Source organism: Trypanosoma brucei, chromosome 4 (genome assembly GCF_000210295.1).
Source record: "Trypanosoma brucei gambiense DAL972 chromosome 4, complete sequence".
NCBI lineage: Eukaryota > Euglenozoa > Kinetoplastea > Trypanosomatida > Trypanosomatidae > Trypanosoma > Trypanosoma brucei.
In genome coordinates this window covers 545372-561586 of record NC_026737.1, presented here as the reverse complement: position 1 = coordinate 561586, position 16215 = coordinate 545372, and the positions used below count along the sequence as shown (strand labels likewise).

The following is a 16215-nucleotide window of genomic DNA, read 5'->3' as shown; positions in this document are numbered from 1 at the left end:
AATGATCGACAGTAATACTGTGTTTGTGTGGAACGGCATCAGAAATGTATCTAGAAGAAAATGCAATCTTCAGTACAGTAAAAAATCGTAAGCTCCTCTCCTCCCTCCCCGGCAGGGTAAACATTTTTGGTGAAGCGAAAAAGCAAAAGATAAAGAAGTAAAACCACCGCACAACACGCACCTACACTTCCTCTCCATAGCACACGTAAATGAAATACATAATGCGCAACGGTTCATCACAACACGATGGAAGAGGTAGAGTGGAAAAAAAAAAGAGATGGATTTGAGGTGTGGGGAGGGGCTCAACTGTTGAGACCGCGAACACCATTCCATCATTGGCTAAACTTACGCAGGCGGGTGCCACCTCGTGAATACAAATACAAAGCGCGGAGAGACACGCAACATATCACAACACAAGAAGGGATAACAGTCCATCAAAAAAAAAAAACTCAGATAGGATAGGGATGAAAAAGGAACGAGCCAGCTGCATTACTCTGAAAAGAGAAAGCAGCCTGTACACACCACTCGGTGTCTAAGATGATTGCCATAAGCGTAAATGCCTGTGCAGGTAGGCAGTTGACAGGAGACCCACAATACCAAAAAAGAGGAAAGCAATGCCCATTCCAACATCTTGGTTTCCTGAGGGACCACCCGAGAGCCACTCCACCGCAAGGGGAAACCCTACGTTAATAACGATGTTAATTAAAAAATGAACAAGCACCGTAAAACTTGATCCTCGGTGACGGAAGTTTGGGGGGAAGATGCCCTGCGAGAGAGTCCAAAAGAAACTTCCCATTCCCAACTCAAAGAAGGTGATAAAAAGCAGTATTCCGGTAGCCGACAGTTTTACTTTTAGATTGCTACTAAAGCCAAAAAATGGTAGCACCGCCACGGCCACCAGCAAGCACGATAAGGAGGCCAAAAGCAGAGCCACAACGTAAGCGCGGTCCGCATGCGCCCTGGAGGATATTGGAATCGAAGTAAGTACCGTAATGAAGTTCCATGCCATAACAACGAAGTTTCCAAAAAGTGGCTCCAGGCCCATTCTGTCCGTGATAATGGGGGCGTAGTTCATAATGGCATTCATGCCAGTAAGTTGCTGTGCAATGCACAGAACTAAAGCGGTGAGCAGCTGTCCCTTAACACCTCCCCATCCAGGCTTCGGATCACTTGATATCACTGTTCCGTACGAAATGCGGCCCTCAGCAAAGGTGACCAAATCGTCCTGCTCCCCTGGCATGGAAAGGTGGCGCTGTTCCATCCACACAACGCTCTCCCTCATGGGTCCACTAATAAACATCATGAGCAGCGCGATGATTGTTCCTGGCAAACAAAACATCTGTTGTCGTTGTTGCATGTCGTGTTGTGTGGAGAAGCTTCGCTGTGCAAGACCTAAGCCCATGGCCGAAGCACTGAGAATGCCGAACGTACATGCAATCTGGAAGAAAACTCCAACGAGCTGCCGATGTTGTATTGGTGCCGTTTCCTCCACATACGCAGGAGAGCTCACACAAAGTACACCGGCCGAAACTCCAGTAAGAAAGCGCCCCGCCACCAAGAGCATGTATGAATCCGTATAAGTTGCAAAGTGTGTCAGCGCACCCCCTACCGTACCAACGAATCCACACAAAAGAAAGGTTATTCGATGTCCCGACACTGAGAGAAGAGGAGCGGATATGAGAGACCCGATGCAGCCTCCAAAAATAAACGCGCCAGCAAAGATACCGTTTTGTAATGCTGTAAAACCAGCCATCGGCTGGCACACGTTCGTTTTGTGGTTCCAGTAGCACGTTTGAGAAACACTTGAGGAACTGCTGGCGCCACAAGCCTCCTTTAACTGTCCGCTACAGTTGTCAACGACAAACTTACATGCGTTGTCCTTCCAGGTACACTTTTCTGGGATAAACATCGGGCAGGTGGATTGAGTTGTAACTGTCATACAATCGCTTCCCATTTTGTAAAGTGTGTAGTACGGCCCTACAAAACCTATACCATAACCGAAGAGCGCACCTGCGAAGCAATGCACGATGACGGTCTGAAGAATTCGCCATGTGAAGAATGACACTGAAGAAGTGTGAAGAGCTCCCATCACATCCTCCGCACCCAACAAGTTAAGCGGCGCACATTCCTCCAACGGTTTGGCGACCAGCCGCTTCTTTACGGCGCTTGAGTTTCTGCTTCCCTCAATCATAATGGGTAAGCAAAGATACTAGAGGTACCCCGCTGGTCATTAGGAAGCAGGAGGTGGAAAGGAAAAAAAAAAAACGGAAATAGCAAGGAGAGAAAAATGATATAAAACAAAACTGAACCGATTTTGCAAAACGAGCTCAACGCACGGAGCGCAAACATGTGGAGGAAAAGGATTTACAAGGGTGATCGCATCATTTTGTAAAGAAAGGGGACTGGCTCCACCACATAAGCACTCGTCGCCCTCAAGGAACAACTATTTTTCTTTTGTACCTGCGTTTCCATGAAGAAAATAATTGGTAGTTTCAAATATAAGGGAAACATAAGGGGAAACGCGGAAAAATAAACCAAAAACAACAAAGAGGGAATAAGAAAATAGGGGAAGTGCACCGTCACAGCTGGAGGAGTAATGGGGACGGGAGGAAATAGGACAGGTTGAAAAGTGCCTTTTTTCTGCATCGCTGTGGTAAAAAACAAAATGGAGAGAATAAAGTAAAAGAACGATCGAAAGAAATGAGGTGAGAGTTAAGTCGAAGGACTTGAGCGCACTAAGGTAGAATCGACTGAAAACTCAACGGCCAAAAAAAAAAAAGTGCAGTAACCACCCGTGCCCACAGACGAGCGCCCGCCGATATCACTCCGGTTACTTTCTTCTTGCCGGCCCAACCACAGAATTTACACACACACACAACTCTGTCTCCCTGATCCCCAAATTCCTTCTAAGATGTTCCCCCCCAAAAAAAAAAACTCAAAAACCGAATATACCCATTCCCACTACTTTGTAACATCACGTGACTAATTTTCCACTTCCCTAGACGCCGAGTTGTTCCCATGCATTGGTATTGTCAGCTGCTTAGACGGATCGTGTATCTTCACCGGCTTCAGAAGCGGAGCATGATGGTGGTACACAACTGCTTGGGTACCGCTGGTGGCAATTGAGGAGCGATTCCCGTCTCTTGTCATCGTACAAGGAGGAGACCGATGGCGTAGGCAAATCAGAACTATCATCGGATGCGGCATACGCCGTGCCAACGGCAGCGCGCTGCTCCAGTACGGCCACTCTTCGCTTGGCTTCCTGCAGCTCTTCCTTTAACTTCAGCGTACGAGCTCTATCAACCGAAGCTGCTTGCTGAATAGTTTCTAGGTTCCTACCCAACTCTGTGCACAGACTCTCGTTGGTTGCACTTGCCTGTGTTGCGGCGGCATGTTGTTCTAAGAGTCGGTTCAACTGCTCCTCTAACCTAATGATGGTGCCATGCGTGTCATCGCCCGCAACGTCGGAAGCAGGCAAGTCTACCGATGACGGTACCGTCTCTGTTTTCACGGGTGGAGGCTGAGAGGATGCTGCGACAGCAGCAGCAGCAGCAGGCGATTCATGCGTCATATTTGCTGTTCCCGACTGACACTGCTGTGAAGATGCGCTTGGCCCCTGAGTTCCTCGAGAACCAACAGCCCCGTCGACCTTCGACTTTGCCGCCAATGATCCTTCCTTTATGGAAGCTAGTTTTGTCGTTAGTGCCTCAAGTTGGACACGACGTTCTTCCAGCAGCTGTCGCTCCACCTCAATCTTTTTATTCACCACATCGATCAGCTTTCGCTGAAGTTCCATCCGCTGCACTTCCTGTTCTTGTTCAAGCTGTTTCTCTAGCTCCATCTGCTGCCGGACCTGTGTGATTTGATCCATGATCTTTCGTCGCGCCTTTTCCTCACAGAGGATCTGGTGGTGGAAGCGGTGTTTCTGCACCTCCTCGCTCTGAAGGCGCCGCAACAACTGATTTGTCACCTTGTCTTCTTCAATTTCTGTACTCTGTTGAAACCTCACAGACTCCTCACAGAGGGCACTAATATCTGCTTGGAGGCCTGCAGACTCTTCAGCGAGAATGGCATTCGTACGAATGAGCATCACCAACTCACGTCGTAACTCCTCATCCGTCATCTGCTCTAAGGGCCGGTCACGTTCCTGATGAGGCGACGTGGGCACCGAATGAGGCAACATATCTTCGGCCAGTTTCTTACCTGTAGTTTTACCTTCCCTTGCAGCAGTAAATATAGCCAACAAACTACCACACTAGAGTCGTTGTAGTGCAAACAAGTACAAGAGAATGAAACAAGTAACACAGAAGCATACTTGTTAGGAAGCGAAGGCAGTACAACAACAAAGACACAACGAAAACAAGGGAAGGGAAAAGCAGTTTAGTGTCTCTCTTCCCACAACACAATGCCATAGGTATAAGTCAACTACAAGGCATTTAACGATACTCACACGGTGGAGAGAGAGAGAGGGGGGGGGGGGTAATAGCGTGTGTAGACGTAAGGAAACCAAACAAAAAGTACACCCCCTCATTAGCATGTACACGAACCTAAATGTCAAAAAACTGGCATCGTGTCGCTCACGCCACATTCAACGGTGCCGCTGCACAGTAGTGAGCGGTACCACATGGACTTATATGCAGTCGGCCGCATTGCCGAAACTAAGTTTGGCCTGTCGCATGTGGCTGCCCCGCTGGGTGCCCGTCTGCTGCAGCCGCTGTTGCTTCTGAGAACTCCGCGGTGTTTGGCCAACCTTTGAACCTGTCGGTACGATAGCAGTTTGCCTCTGCACTGGCTTAGATGAGTGCTTCTTAACCTCAGGTACTGGTGGTAGGATATCTAAAAGGAAGGAAAACCGGTCATAGTGCTGCACCACAGTCGCCACGTCGGAATATCTCACAGTTTTGCGGTTGTTCCGCTCTGCCTGTGCCGCAGCCATTCGTGTCAAATCCTGTAAAATGAGTACCACAGCCTCCGATGCCGTAGTAACCGCATCCTTGGAAACAATAGTCGAATTGCTATGAAATTTTAGTAGCTCCCTCACACGGGAAAGGGCGAACGGCGTACGGTCGCCCCCTCCCTCACAACCGGAACCGCCACTCGCCATATCCGTGTGCTCCGGGGGTTCGTAGTTATCAATTAGAAAATTATTATTATCATCATCATCATCATCACCTTCGTCGTCGTCATCAACGTCATTATTGTCGATGTCATCATTTTCTTCATGCTCGTCAATGTGCAGCGCATACCCCTCACTGGCATCTATGTTTTGAGTCGTGACGTTTCCAGCCACATTTCGCTCTTGTGACTGTATCAACGAGTCAAGTTCCTCCCCGTAAAATAATGGCGTGTCATTCGTTGGACCTCCCAACACATTTGGTGTAAAATTGGCCTCCTCGTCCTCTTCTGCGTCTAAAGTGCTGCCATTGCGAGGTGAGTTAAGAAACTGCGAGCCGCTCACATTCGCTTCCACTTCCTCAGCACGCATTGCAAGGCGGGACGTGAGGAAGGCCGCCTCATCCGTATCATATATGTCTCTATTGTCAAAATCACCGTATTCGTCCATGTCGCACACTTTTGATTTCTGTAAGCAATAGGAAGAAGAGTGGGACGACAGTTTCTATGAAGAAGATCTATACCGTATTTTTTATTTTTTCTCCCTTTATTTAATCCTTGTGTTTTGTTTGGTTGGTTCTTGCCACACCTTTCGTTCTCCTTAAATGTGAATGTGAGTTTGCCTATTCACGTGTCGGGCCCAAAAGAGGAAGGGGAGACCGCCCTTCACTTCGGAAACTGATCGGCGGTGGTTGTTTCGATCAACGACCTACAGATATAAAAAAACCACGGACCGGTTTACTTATTTTTGACAAAAAAAACAAAAAGAAAAAGAAGAAAGTAAAACATCAATTACCTTGAATGAGTAGTGGAAGGTAAGAAAGAAACGCGGGAGTCAAGAAAAAAAAAAAGAGAAGTACGAATGAAATGAAAAGGTAATGAACGAATTCCCATTCCAGTGAAGTCATTTTTTTTTTTTTCTGCTCTCCTATTTTTCTTTTTTTTTTGTTTTCAATTTCTCTTTGCAAGGAGACGAGCAAGAGGAAAAGGAAAAAAAAGAAAAGAAAAAAAAAAGAAAACTGCTGCGTTACACAGGCCGGTTACATGGACAAGCACTCCCGCTGCTTATAACTTGCCTCCTACATTTTGTACTGAGTCACACATGTATATTTATATTTACGCCCACAGAACCACGTATGTAAAGGCAGATACTAAAATAATAATATTAATAATGTGCACTTCCACTCCAAGTTGAGTGGTAACTCCGCTCACAACATAATCCTCCCAAACGCGTCCTCAAGAAGGTAAGCACACAACACAACACAACACAACACTAAAACAAAACTCACTCATTTCACTCAATGATTCATCACTTCCATGATAAAAATATATTTATTTATTTATGCTCATATATTTCTTGTTCTCTTCACTGCCCCAGCGAAACCACAACTTAAGCACTCAAACAACTAAACAATTCAACACGACATGTGTTGTTTTGTGTTGCCGTTTTTTCCCCCTTTTTCTTCTTTTTTTTTTTTAAGGAGTGGAGTTCCCCTTCACCATTCTCTGATGACACCCACATTATTCTCCGCTCCCCTTCGAAGGAATTATTTAGAAGAACGAAAAAATAATAACAATAAAATAGCACAGCAGAAAAGTAAATAAATAAATAATTGACGAGCCTCCAAAACCAATGGTGATAAGTAATAGCGAAAATAGAAGAAAAAAAAACATACTAAACAATAATTTAAACAAATGCTGGAAGGAAAAAAATAAGAGGAAAGACGAGTAGATGAACAGAAAAAAAAAACTAAACTAAACTAAGATAATCAGAAAACAGACAAGACATAGATGAAGACATACAACAAAACAGATAACGCCATCCGGGTCGCTTGACGAGGCAATAATAATGTAAAATAACGGAAAGCAAAAAACAAAAAAAAAAAAGAAGCACGTGTCAAAACAGTAATTATATTATTAATACACAAATAAATGGAAATAATAATCGCAAAAGGGAAGCGGAGGTATGTACAACATGCGGGAACAAAAACAAAGCGCACACATATAAATATGCGTAAATACGTTTGTGTAATTTTAAATTTATTTGAGAGGTGAAACACTCGGCAAACACAACAATAACAACAACAAAAAAAAAAAAGAGCGACACCGCGTGACTCTGCGGTTTAATGCATCAAAAGTGCCTTAATTATTATGGTGATTGTTCCTTAAAATATCTACATTGAAAACTGCACATAGACGCATCTGACTGTGATGAAATGTTGAAACAGTGACGATAGAACTGACACCGCTAATTCTTTCCTTATTTCCATTGCGCCACTGCGAAATTGGTAGTGTGAAATATATTCCAAGATAAATATATATATATATATATATGTGTGTGTGTGTGGAGACGGCCTAGTACAGTACAGTACAGTACGGGACGGCACAGGAAAGCGGTGACAATAACTTACGTTACCACCACTACAAACATAAAATATATAAAAACGAAAGAAAGCGCTACGGGATAAACAAATAAATAAATAAATATATGTGCCGCTTCATGTGGGTGTGGGGGCTCAATACTACCGTAATTACTATTATTACACAAGGGCGCGTAAATGTACAAACACATATGGATAATACAAATATCCAAATTGCACAATCACAGGAAAGGAGGAAACTGAATTACAAAATCCACAAATAAATAAATAGGCGCGCAACCGTGTTACCTTCCAGTTGGACTCTTTTGTAATATATATATATATATATATATTCGTTTCCGTTGATATATTTATTTATTCACTCTATCGTGTTCTCCTATTCCCTCTTTTTCTTGTAAATTTAAGATTTACTTGACTTTTCTTCTCTTTCCTTCATTTTCCTTCCTCTTCTCCTTTACTACTTAAGAGAATGCACCACATAAAATATATTAAGAACTAAAGAAACACAAACGCAGGCGCGGCAACGTATAAGCAAGCATGAGAGCATTTTTTTTTTTTTCCATTCGTCCAAACCTCCTCCCCACTCTAAATAACAAAGCAAAAAACAAAAAAAAACACGAAAACAGACAAATACGCATACAAACCGGGAAGCTTATCGACTTTCCTCTTCATTTTGTCTCCATCCGTGAATTCATCTTAATACAATACCAATACCAATACCAATAATAACAATAATATTATTATTATTTTACTTAAATAATCAGTTGTTTGCTTCAGATGGGCAAAGCACAGGATGGGGAAATGGAATGAAGTAATAAATAAAATAATAATAATAATAATATAAAAAAACAAAGAAGAAAGAAAGAAGAAGATTTGCACCCAACCAAACACTTCCTCCTTTCCTTTCTATTTTCTCCAATCATGAATACACACATGTGCGTACTCGTATATTTTAATGTTGAGATAAATAAATATAAATTATTTAATTCATACATACATAAGTTCTTGTGTCTGGCATCATGAATGGAGATGCAAAGTTGATATCATGTAAAAAGGAAGGAAAGGGGAAAAAAAAAAATTTTCCCACCCGCACACAATCAAATTTGCACGCGTTGTCAATTTTTCTTTTTCTCCTTTTCTTTTTTTTAAAAAAATTAATTATACCATTTTTGTCACTTTTCTCCTTCACCTTCTGATCATCACTTCATTTAAACCATCACCACCACCAAAAAAAAAAACAAAAAAAAACAAACAAAAAACAGGCAGAGACACGGCCACACAAACCCACTCAGACACACACACGCGAAAAAAAAAAAATTAAAAAAAAAATGAAGAAAAAGCAATTACCATCTCAGTTAACCAAAGTAAAGTAAAAAAAAAAAGAAAACGGGAAACAGCACGAAAAAAAAAAAAGAAGAAGTGGAAAAAAATCAATAATATTAATTCAAAAAAAAAAACTCCCCAACAACCCACCCATTGCCCATTTATCTTTTTTTTTCTTTTACCAATCACTGCATATTTACTGCAAGAAACTAAGTCAAAAACCCTTGCAGCATCGTCTAATTTATTTATTTATTATTTACTTTATTCGTGCATTCAAATAAACAAATAAATATATTCATAAATCAGTCTATGCAGCGTGTAGAAACGAAAAGAAATGGATGGGGGAAAAAATCGAAACGAAAATAACGAGTGGGTGTAAAACTTTAAACACAAGCACAAACCAAGAAAAAAAACCAAATGAAAAAGTTGAATCCAATGTTCATTGAAATCAAGGTAATAGGAGAAAGTAAAACCTTCTTTCTTTCTTTCTTTTTTTTTTTCTTCTTTTTTTCCCCTCCCCCCCTCCCCCGCCTCATGAAGCGGCTGGTTTGACGGTAGGCATTTGAGTCTTTATCCATTCTTCCACTCGCTTGCGGGTGCCAGCAGGCGGCTCCTCAGTGTGTACATGAAACTTACACTTCGAATCATCATCATCATCATCATCATCATCACCATTAATATTATTATTATTATTATTATATTGATCATAATCATCATAATCATCCCATCGCTCACTGGGTGAAAGGTCCCCATTCATTGCGACGAGTTGTGGTGAAAAGGAAAGTGATGAAATACAAAAACCAGAACTCCCTCGAAGGGCCTCCTCCTTTGGTCGGAATCCACCAAACATCGCCTCCTCCTCTTCCAGTAAATCCCTCCTGTCATCCATCGCATGAGAGCGAAGAGTAAAAGAAGTTGGATTGCTGACAGCCGGGCAGCCATGTGATGACTGGGGTCGACGGAAACACATGGGAACCGGGTCGCTGCGTATCAGCGGGGTGCCGAGCGAACCCGCAGGACTCCCTTCATCCTTCCGTGTAAAGGAGAGAGCTCCACGTATGGTAGAAATGATGGAACTGGACTTCCTCACCTTGTTTTGCGTCATCGATATCCCGCTACTCTCCTGTATTTCCTATCTAAAAAAAAAAAAAGAAATCTCCCCTTATTTCTCTTTATCTTACCTTATCTTTTCTTATCGTCTCCACCCCTAGGGATGTATGGATGGGGGAGAGGAGGGGGGAAAAAGGAAACTATTGTTGTTGTTATTATTGCTGCTATTGTTGCTATTGTTGTTGTTATTTTTGTTCTCGTGGGACAAATGTTTTGATCCAGTTTCCTTTCACTTTTCACTTTTTGTATTTCCTCTTTCACCTTTCACCTTTCACCTCTCTTTATTTCTTTCTTTTTGTTTTTTTTTTCGAATTCTTTTCCCGCTTTAATTTTCGCCCAACCCCCTCGTTACTCTGTGCTTTGCCACACCTTTGGAGAGAATCAATTTATTTTGGGATATTGCTACAAACACTTTCTACCTTCGCACCACCGCACGCGCTGTTTGTAGCAATATCTGTATTTTTCTTCTTTTTTTTTTTTGTTCTTTATTTTCCCCCTTTTTTTAAAAGTAGGAGCAACAACAGCACCAAGTCAAGAATACGAAAGGGAAATATGGGAAAATGCGGTGGCAACAACAAGATACATTGAGAAATAAGGGTGGACAGACATATGAAAGCAAATCCATACGCATACAAACAAACATACATGCATATGTACACCCATAAACCTCTTCTCCCTACGGAAACATGTGCCCCGCCATCTTTTAGAAGCTGTATGTAATTCCTTCATGCGGATCGTCTTCATCCACACGTGTATTTTAATTGCGGTGGTAGGCCAATGCATAGAGAATGAGTGGACCACAGTTAACACGATAATAAAAGAGGCACACACTTCCACAAAAAAAAAAAAAGAAAGGAGGAGTAGGAGGAGGAGGAGGAAGGGCCCCTCTCACTCCGCGCTAAGGTACTGAAAATTCAGCCGAGTTCTAATGCCATTTAATGGAGGCCAGACGTTTTGCGCGGGTTATCAAATCATATACAAAAGTGGTATTGAAGGCGCTACAGTGTAAGAAAGAAAGAAAGAGAGAAAGGAACGTGTATGAGGTAAAGATGCGGTAGTTGAGAATGCGATATGGGGGCAAACCGCGTTTAGGCAGGAGCAAACAATAACAAAATGAAGGGATTAATTCACTGCTCTCCGGCCTTCACCTGGCAGGGACTCCCACCGCAAAAAGTAGCGGCAAGGAAAATTTTGGATGTTCGTAAGCCAACAGGGGGGGGGGAATAATTTCTTTCATTTGCTTTTCTTCTTTTTCCCTCTGCCAACTTCTTTTACCGCAATCCAACAGAAATATGATAGTTTTAATAGTGGTAATAACAATAAAAGACATTTTACGACAGCCGAAAAAAGGAAGAGTGAATTTTTTTGGGGGGAATCGACAAGGCGGACACAGCTCATATAACGATCCTTGTCTATAACCTTAGCAGGCAAGAAGGCACACCAACATCGAGTATGTATCGTATAAATATATATATATATATATTTATCACCGCCGACGGGTGGACGCACATTTCGTCATTTTCACCTTTATTCTATGAATGTCAACAATGGCAGTGATAATTTTGATGATAGCAGTAGAACTCGCTCTATTCACCCCCATTTCCGCGTACTTCATCCACCGTTACGCCCACCGGATCGGGGGAAGGGATAAATTCGCACGCCAACTCCTTGAAATCACACCCCTTCCTCTCAGTAGTCATCATCTTCCAGCATGATGGCAAGGAATTCGTCAAGATTAATCTCTCCATCTTGATCTGTGTCGAACTCGTCAATCATGGCTTGCAATTCTTCATCCGTCATGTTCTCGCCCAATTCTCTTGCAACCCTACGGAGGGAACGCAGAGATATTTTCCCCGTATTGTTCTCATCGAACAGTTGAAACGCTTTGATCATCTCCTGCCGTGGGTCCCGTTGAGCAAAGCGTTCGGTCATCAAATCAGTGAATCCCGCTAAGTCCATAAGTGGGTTATTATGCTGATCCCGCGCCGCGCAGTCTTGCATCATGCGCAAGACCTCCTCTTTCTTTGCATCAAATCCAAGTGCCCGCATGCTAACCTTCATTTCATGCGCGTCGATAAGACCGTTCTTGTCGGAGTCGAACAGCTCGAATGCTTCGCGAATCTCCTGTCGTTGCTCATCCGTTAATTCAAATCGGCGCTTACGGGGTGCGGGAACGGGAAGATTTGTCCGGATAGGAACGGCTAAGCGGTTCCCAGTGGCAGGACGAGATGAGGACATGGCACTAACCGTAAAGACTCACTCCTCCTAGTTTCTGTAACTATGTCACTTCTATGAGAACTAAAGTTGCCAATATGTGACTTATCTTGCGATGCGTCGGCAACGAGAGAAAACGTATATGATTACGAATGTCAACCGGCTCGGTGTTTCCCCACAACTGTAGTGGATGCTGCTGATGGCGCTTGCGTTATCGTAGAGACTACCTGACTTTCTCCTCTTGTGCCCCTAGATTGTAGTCGCTTCCTTTACGGCACGACACACACGAATGCGCCGAAAGATACAAAAGAAGGCGGAGAAAGATTTTTTTTAAAAAAAAGAAAAATAGGAAATAGTACGTTAGCGTAAAGGTACCGTGTGTGTGTGTGTGTGTGTGTGTGTGTGTGTGTGTGTGCAGGTGAGCGACAATTGGATCGGTGCAAATGAGAAACCCAAAACAAGAATCCTTAACGTATATCATTGTGAGCGAGTGCGAGTGTTCATGTAAAAGAAGTGAAAGCTGGCGGGTCGTGTAATAAGATGCGGTGAAAAGTACACAGAACTGCTGAACTCCTCACACCGCTTCGTGACCTCAAATCGTCCCCTGTTCTACAAAACTCAGAGCCAGTGTTTGATGCTGCAACAATAACTGGTAACAAATAGCATTCCTCCCCCTCCCCAGTGGAAGAAAGGCAAAATTGGCCACATCCAAATACTGGGTATACAGTGCCCCAACCAGATAACACAGAAGCGACAATAACACTTGAAGACGCCGACCAGGGCGATGAAACGCGACCTGCAGAGTTCAGTATGTAGAACGCTACGTAGCGAGAAAAAAAAAAAAGGAAATCAAAACCATCGTCCGATGCGCTTCTCGGCAACAGTGAAGGGCTCCACGGTAATGGTGTACCGCGCTGTGTTGTCCATGTCGTCAGCAACGTCGCTAAGGGTGGCGTTGCGGAGGTTTGCCTTAAAGAAAGTCGTGACGAGGTAGTCAAAGTAACTGTCCTCATCCTTCAGTGTAATCACCTGTTGTGTCTTCTGGAGGTCCACATAATCGTAAACCTTCAGTTGACCACCGTACGGCTCAATACCTAAATATTTAGAAAGGTCATACAATGTTATACCAGACGAAAAGGGTAGCACCAACCGCTCCTCTTCTGGTGTATCCCGTCGCACCACAACAATACGACGCATCTGCCGCAGAAGGAGGTAGAACTTCTCACGATGAGCCTCACTCATGTCAGCAAACTCCAGCACGCGACCGGAAAAATGATCCCTGTTAAACGGGTCGAGGTACGCGGCTGACCAGCAGTCGGGGTCCATAGCGATAAGGGAGGCGTCGTCGACCTGAAACTCCCTTACCAGTGCACGCCGCACGGGCACCGGAACGTCGATGAGCTCCAACATTTCTTCTAAAAGAACGGTGGACCCGTACTTAATGCGCACGCGTGGAAGAGCATTGGGCGGCCGCTTGTGGATTAACTTCCATTTTTCATAGTATGCACGGCTAAATAGTAGCAGCAACTGGTGCTCCTCCATTGTAAGGAGGCCGGGGTCCAAGTAAGCTGGATCCATATTGTGCCATACAACCTGATCGCAGAGCGCAAAATACGGGCACCGCTCAATCTTAGAGCGCACCTGAGGGTCGTCCCACGCGCTACTGTTTGGTTTGATAAGTCCAGACCCCTCTTGTGGTGGAGGCACATAATTTTGTGTGTCAACACGTCCTGCGTAGATATTACCATAGAAGGGCACGCCGCCAGTACTGAGAGTTGCTGGAGTGCTTGGAAATGTGAATTTGCGCTCCCCCTCCATCGCCAACAGGCGGCGAGAGTGCCGTAATATCATCGCTACAGTTCGGGTAAAGCTGCGGAAGCACCAACGGGGATGTCAGGTATTGAGGTAGATGGCTCCCGTTCACAATGCAAAACACACACACACAAACTGGTGGTCGACGTTCCTTCCTTCTCGCTGCACCTCCCTCGTCTACTATATTGTTTTACCTTCTAGAACTTTCTGCGAATACTAATCATAAGCTCCGAACAGACGACGTTTAATGCGTTGGAAAGAGCCGACGACACGCCGTGGTGAGAAAACGGAGCGGCGGAAGAGAAGTGTGGAGCTTTCGCAGGTTTGCCTGTCAAACCATTAGCCATATGTAAGGTAATAGGCACGGAGTCATAAAAACAAGTAGCGGCATCCTTTTTCACTCGTCTTTTTTTTAAAAAAAAATATTTTCTTTTCCACTCAGGCGCCTCACCATGGGGAGGGACGCCCAATCAAAGTAAACAGGAGCCGATAACAAACTGAATGGGGGAAAATGTATCTTTCAATTACGAAGCGTCGTTTTCAACGTGCATGGATCTCTAAACAAATATAAAAGCAACTCACTACAAAAACACTTTTTAACCCCCCCCTCCGTCGATCTCCGAAATGCTTAGCAAAACCACAAAAGTTTCGGAGTCGTGTCATCTTCTCCGCATTCACGTTCAGGCACTTGTACTATTACGTGTCAAACCGAACACTAAACAAATAATTAGGGGGGAAAAAATAAAGTAAAACGAACAAGCGATTAAAAAAAAAAAACACTTACGGCCCCCCCCCTCTAGCCATCTCTTACCAGGGCATTGTCGCCCGCAATTTAATATTAATAATAACAAAGCAAGCGAGGGGATGCTACCTCTTCCACATTAACGAGCACAGTCCTTTATACCCTTTTCCTACAGTAATTAAAGAAGAGCCTCCGCTTCATAGGCCGCTCTGAGGCGCTTCAGCGTATCGCAGCTTGGACTTTCCAATCGGAGCAGTCCGTCATCATTCAATATGCGGTAACGCACAGCGATGACAGCACGCTGGATCTCTTCATCCTTGCCTTGCATATAATCCTCCATTGCTAAAAGGAAACTCTGTTTACTTTCCTCATCGTAGAATACTTGAATCTCTTTGATGGGTAATACACCGGGGCTTGTACCCAACATTGCAATGCTCTTCGCCAGGCAAATGTCCCCCAAAACAAGCTTACGGTGTCGCAGGGATGGAAGGCGAGCACACGCAGCAGCCCTTCGAGCAACACGGAGAGTAATGCCAACAAGAATGTCTTCCTCCAATGAACAGAGCAATGACTCGTCACCGGAGACAATAAGATAGTTAGAGCGTGATCCTTCAGGAACAAGATAGTGCCGCCTGTTATCCGACACAAGGAGCACCTCGAATGCCTTAGTAGTCTGTTGAAGCGCCTTTGCTCGCTCACGCAGGGGGACTTGCAGGATCTTTGCATTTGGTGTATGCCGCTGAGCATCATAAAGCATGGCATAACGCGTTCCCTCCTCGTACCAATCCTCCGGAGGGAAAAAGGAAGTTACGTAGTAAACCGCGTAGGAAAGAGTTCGAAGAAGCTCGCTTCGCCTCTCTGCCGTTGATACGTCACTCAACTGGGAAGGAAGCACCCATGTAACAAACTTGAGATTGACGTCTCCATTTTCCCATGGGTTACATTTAATGAAATCTCGTGTCGTCGACCGCACACCCTCAATGTAAGTTGAGAGTTTCCCCAGGTCCTCATCCTCCGATACGTTAGCGGCATCGCAGGCTGTAGGGGCAGTCAATATACAATTTTGCCGTATCCGACTGAAATGCTCGTTCTCAAACATAACCTGGCCGTTACGCACGCGCATCAGATCGTAGAGGAGAAGATGTTCATTGTTATCCAATTCGCATCCAACTGCAGGGGGAGACTCGGCCATCGGGATAGAAAAGGAGGAGGACCGCATATCGCCCACCGTTACCGCTTCGCACCGGCCACGATCAAATAGCCATATGTTCTCGGAAGCAATTTCGTTCAGAATCATGTTGCGCACATGATCGGGAACGCGTTTAACGGCGGCGAATGGGCCGGTCTGCATTATCAGCACCAATCCAGGGATAAAATTGAACGATAAGACCCTACTAGGAAGAATGAAACTGGACAACCACCGCTACCGGGTGCCGCAAGGGAAATAAAGAAGTAAAACCACCGCACAACAAGCACCTACACTTCCTCTCCATAGCACACGTAAATGAAATACATAATGCG

The 16215-nt window shown here is 44.2% G+C and overlaps 7 protein-coding genes across 7 annotated transcripts; all 7 read right to left on the bottom strand.

Moving 5' to 3' along the window:
* Positions 1-532: 532 nt before the first annotated feature.
* On the bottom strand, positions 533-2191 carry TbgDal_IV2260 (glucose transporter, putative; the record flags this gene model as incomplete). Its single annotated transcript, XM_011774510.1, has 1 exon — positions 533-2191. One exon carries the CDS (start codon positions 2189-2191, stop codon positions 533-535), a length of 1659 nt encoding a protein of 552 aa, XP_011772812.1.
* Positions 2192-3040: 849 nt separating this feature from the next.
* On the bottom strand, positions 3041-4183 carry TbgDal_IV2250 (hypothetical protein, conserved; the record flags this gene model as incomplete). Its single annotated transcript, XM_011774509.1, has 1 exon — positions 3041-4183. One exon carries the CDS (start codon positions 4181-4183, stop codon positions 3041-3043), a length of 1143 nt encoding a protein of 380 aa, XP_011772811.1.
* Positions 4184-4630: 447 nt separating this feature from the next.
* Positions 4631-5563, bottom strand: TbgDal_IV2240 (hypothetical protein, conserved; the record flags this gene model as incomplete). Its single annotated transcript, XM_011774508.1, has 1 exon — positions 4631-5563. The coding sequence occupies one exon, from the start codon at positions 5561-5563 to the stop codon at positions 4631-4633; it is 933 nt and encodes a 310-aa protein (XP_011772810.1).
* A 3785-nt stretch (positions 5564-9348) lies between these two features.
* Positions 9349-9921, bottom strand: TbgDal_IV2230 (hypothetical protein; the record flags this gene model as incomplete). Its single annotated transcript, XM_011774507.1, has 1 exon — positions 9349-9921. One exon carries the CDS (start codon positions 9919-9921, stop codon positions 9349-9351), a length of 573 nt encoding a protein of 190 aa, XP_011772809.1.
* Positions 9922-11615: 1694 nt separating this feature from the next.
* Positions 11616-12164, bottom strand: TbgDal_IV2220 (centrin, putative; the record flags this gene model as incomplete). Its single annotated transcript, XM_011774506.1, has 1 exon — positions 11616-12164. The coding sequence occupies one exon, from the start codon at positions 12162-12164 to the stop codon at positions 11616-11618; it is 549 nt and encodes a 182-aa protein (XP_011772808.1).
* Positions 12165-12989: 825 nt separating this feature from the next.
* Positions 12990-13991, bottom strand: TbgDal_IV2210 (hypothetical protein, conserved; the record flags this gene model as incomplete). The annotated part of the gene is made up of 1 exon (XM_011774505.1): positions 12990-13991. The coding sequence occupies one exon, from the start codon at positions 13989-13991 to the stop codon at positions 12990-12992; it is 1002 nt and encodes a 333-aa protein (XP_011772807.1).
* Positions 13992-14872: 881 nt separating this feature from the next.
* TbgDal_IV2200 (hypothetical protein, conserved) lies at positions 14873-16045 on the bottom strand (the record flags this gene model as incomplete). Its single annotated transcript, XM_011774504.1, has 1 exon — positions 14873-16045. The coding sequence occupies one exon, from the start codon at positions 16043-16045 to the stop codon at positions 14873-14875; it is 1173 nt and encodes a 390-aa protein (XP_011772806.1).
* Positions 16046-16215: the final 170 nt, after the last annotated feature.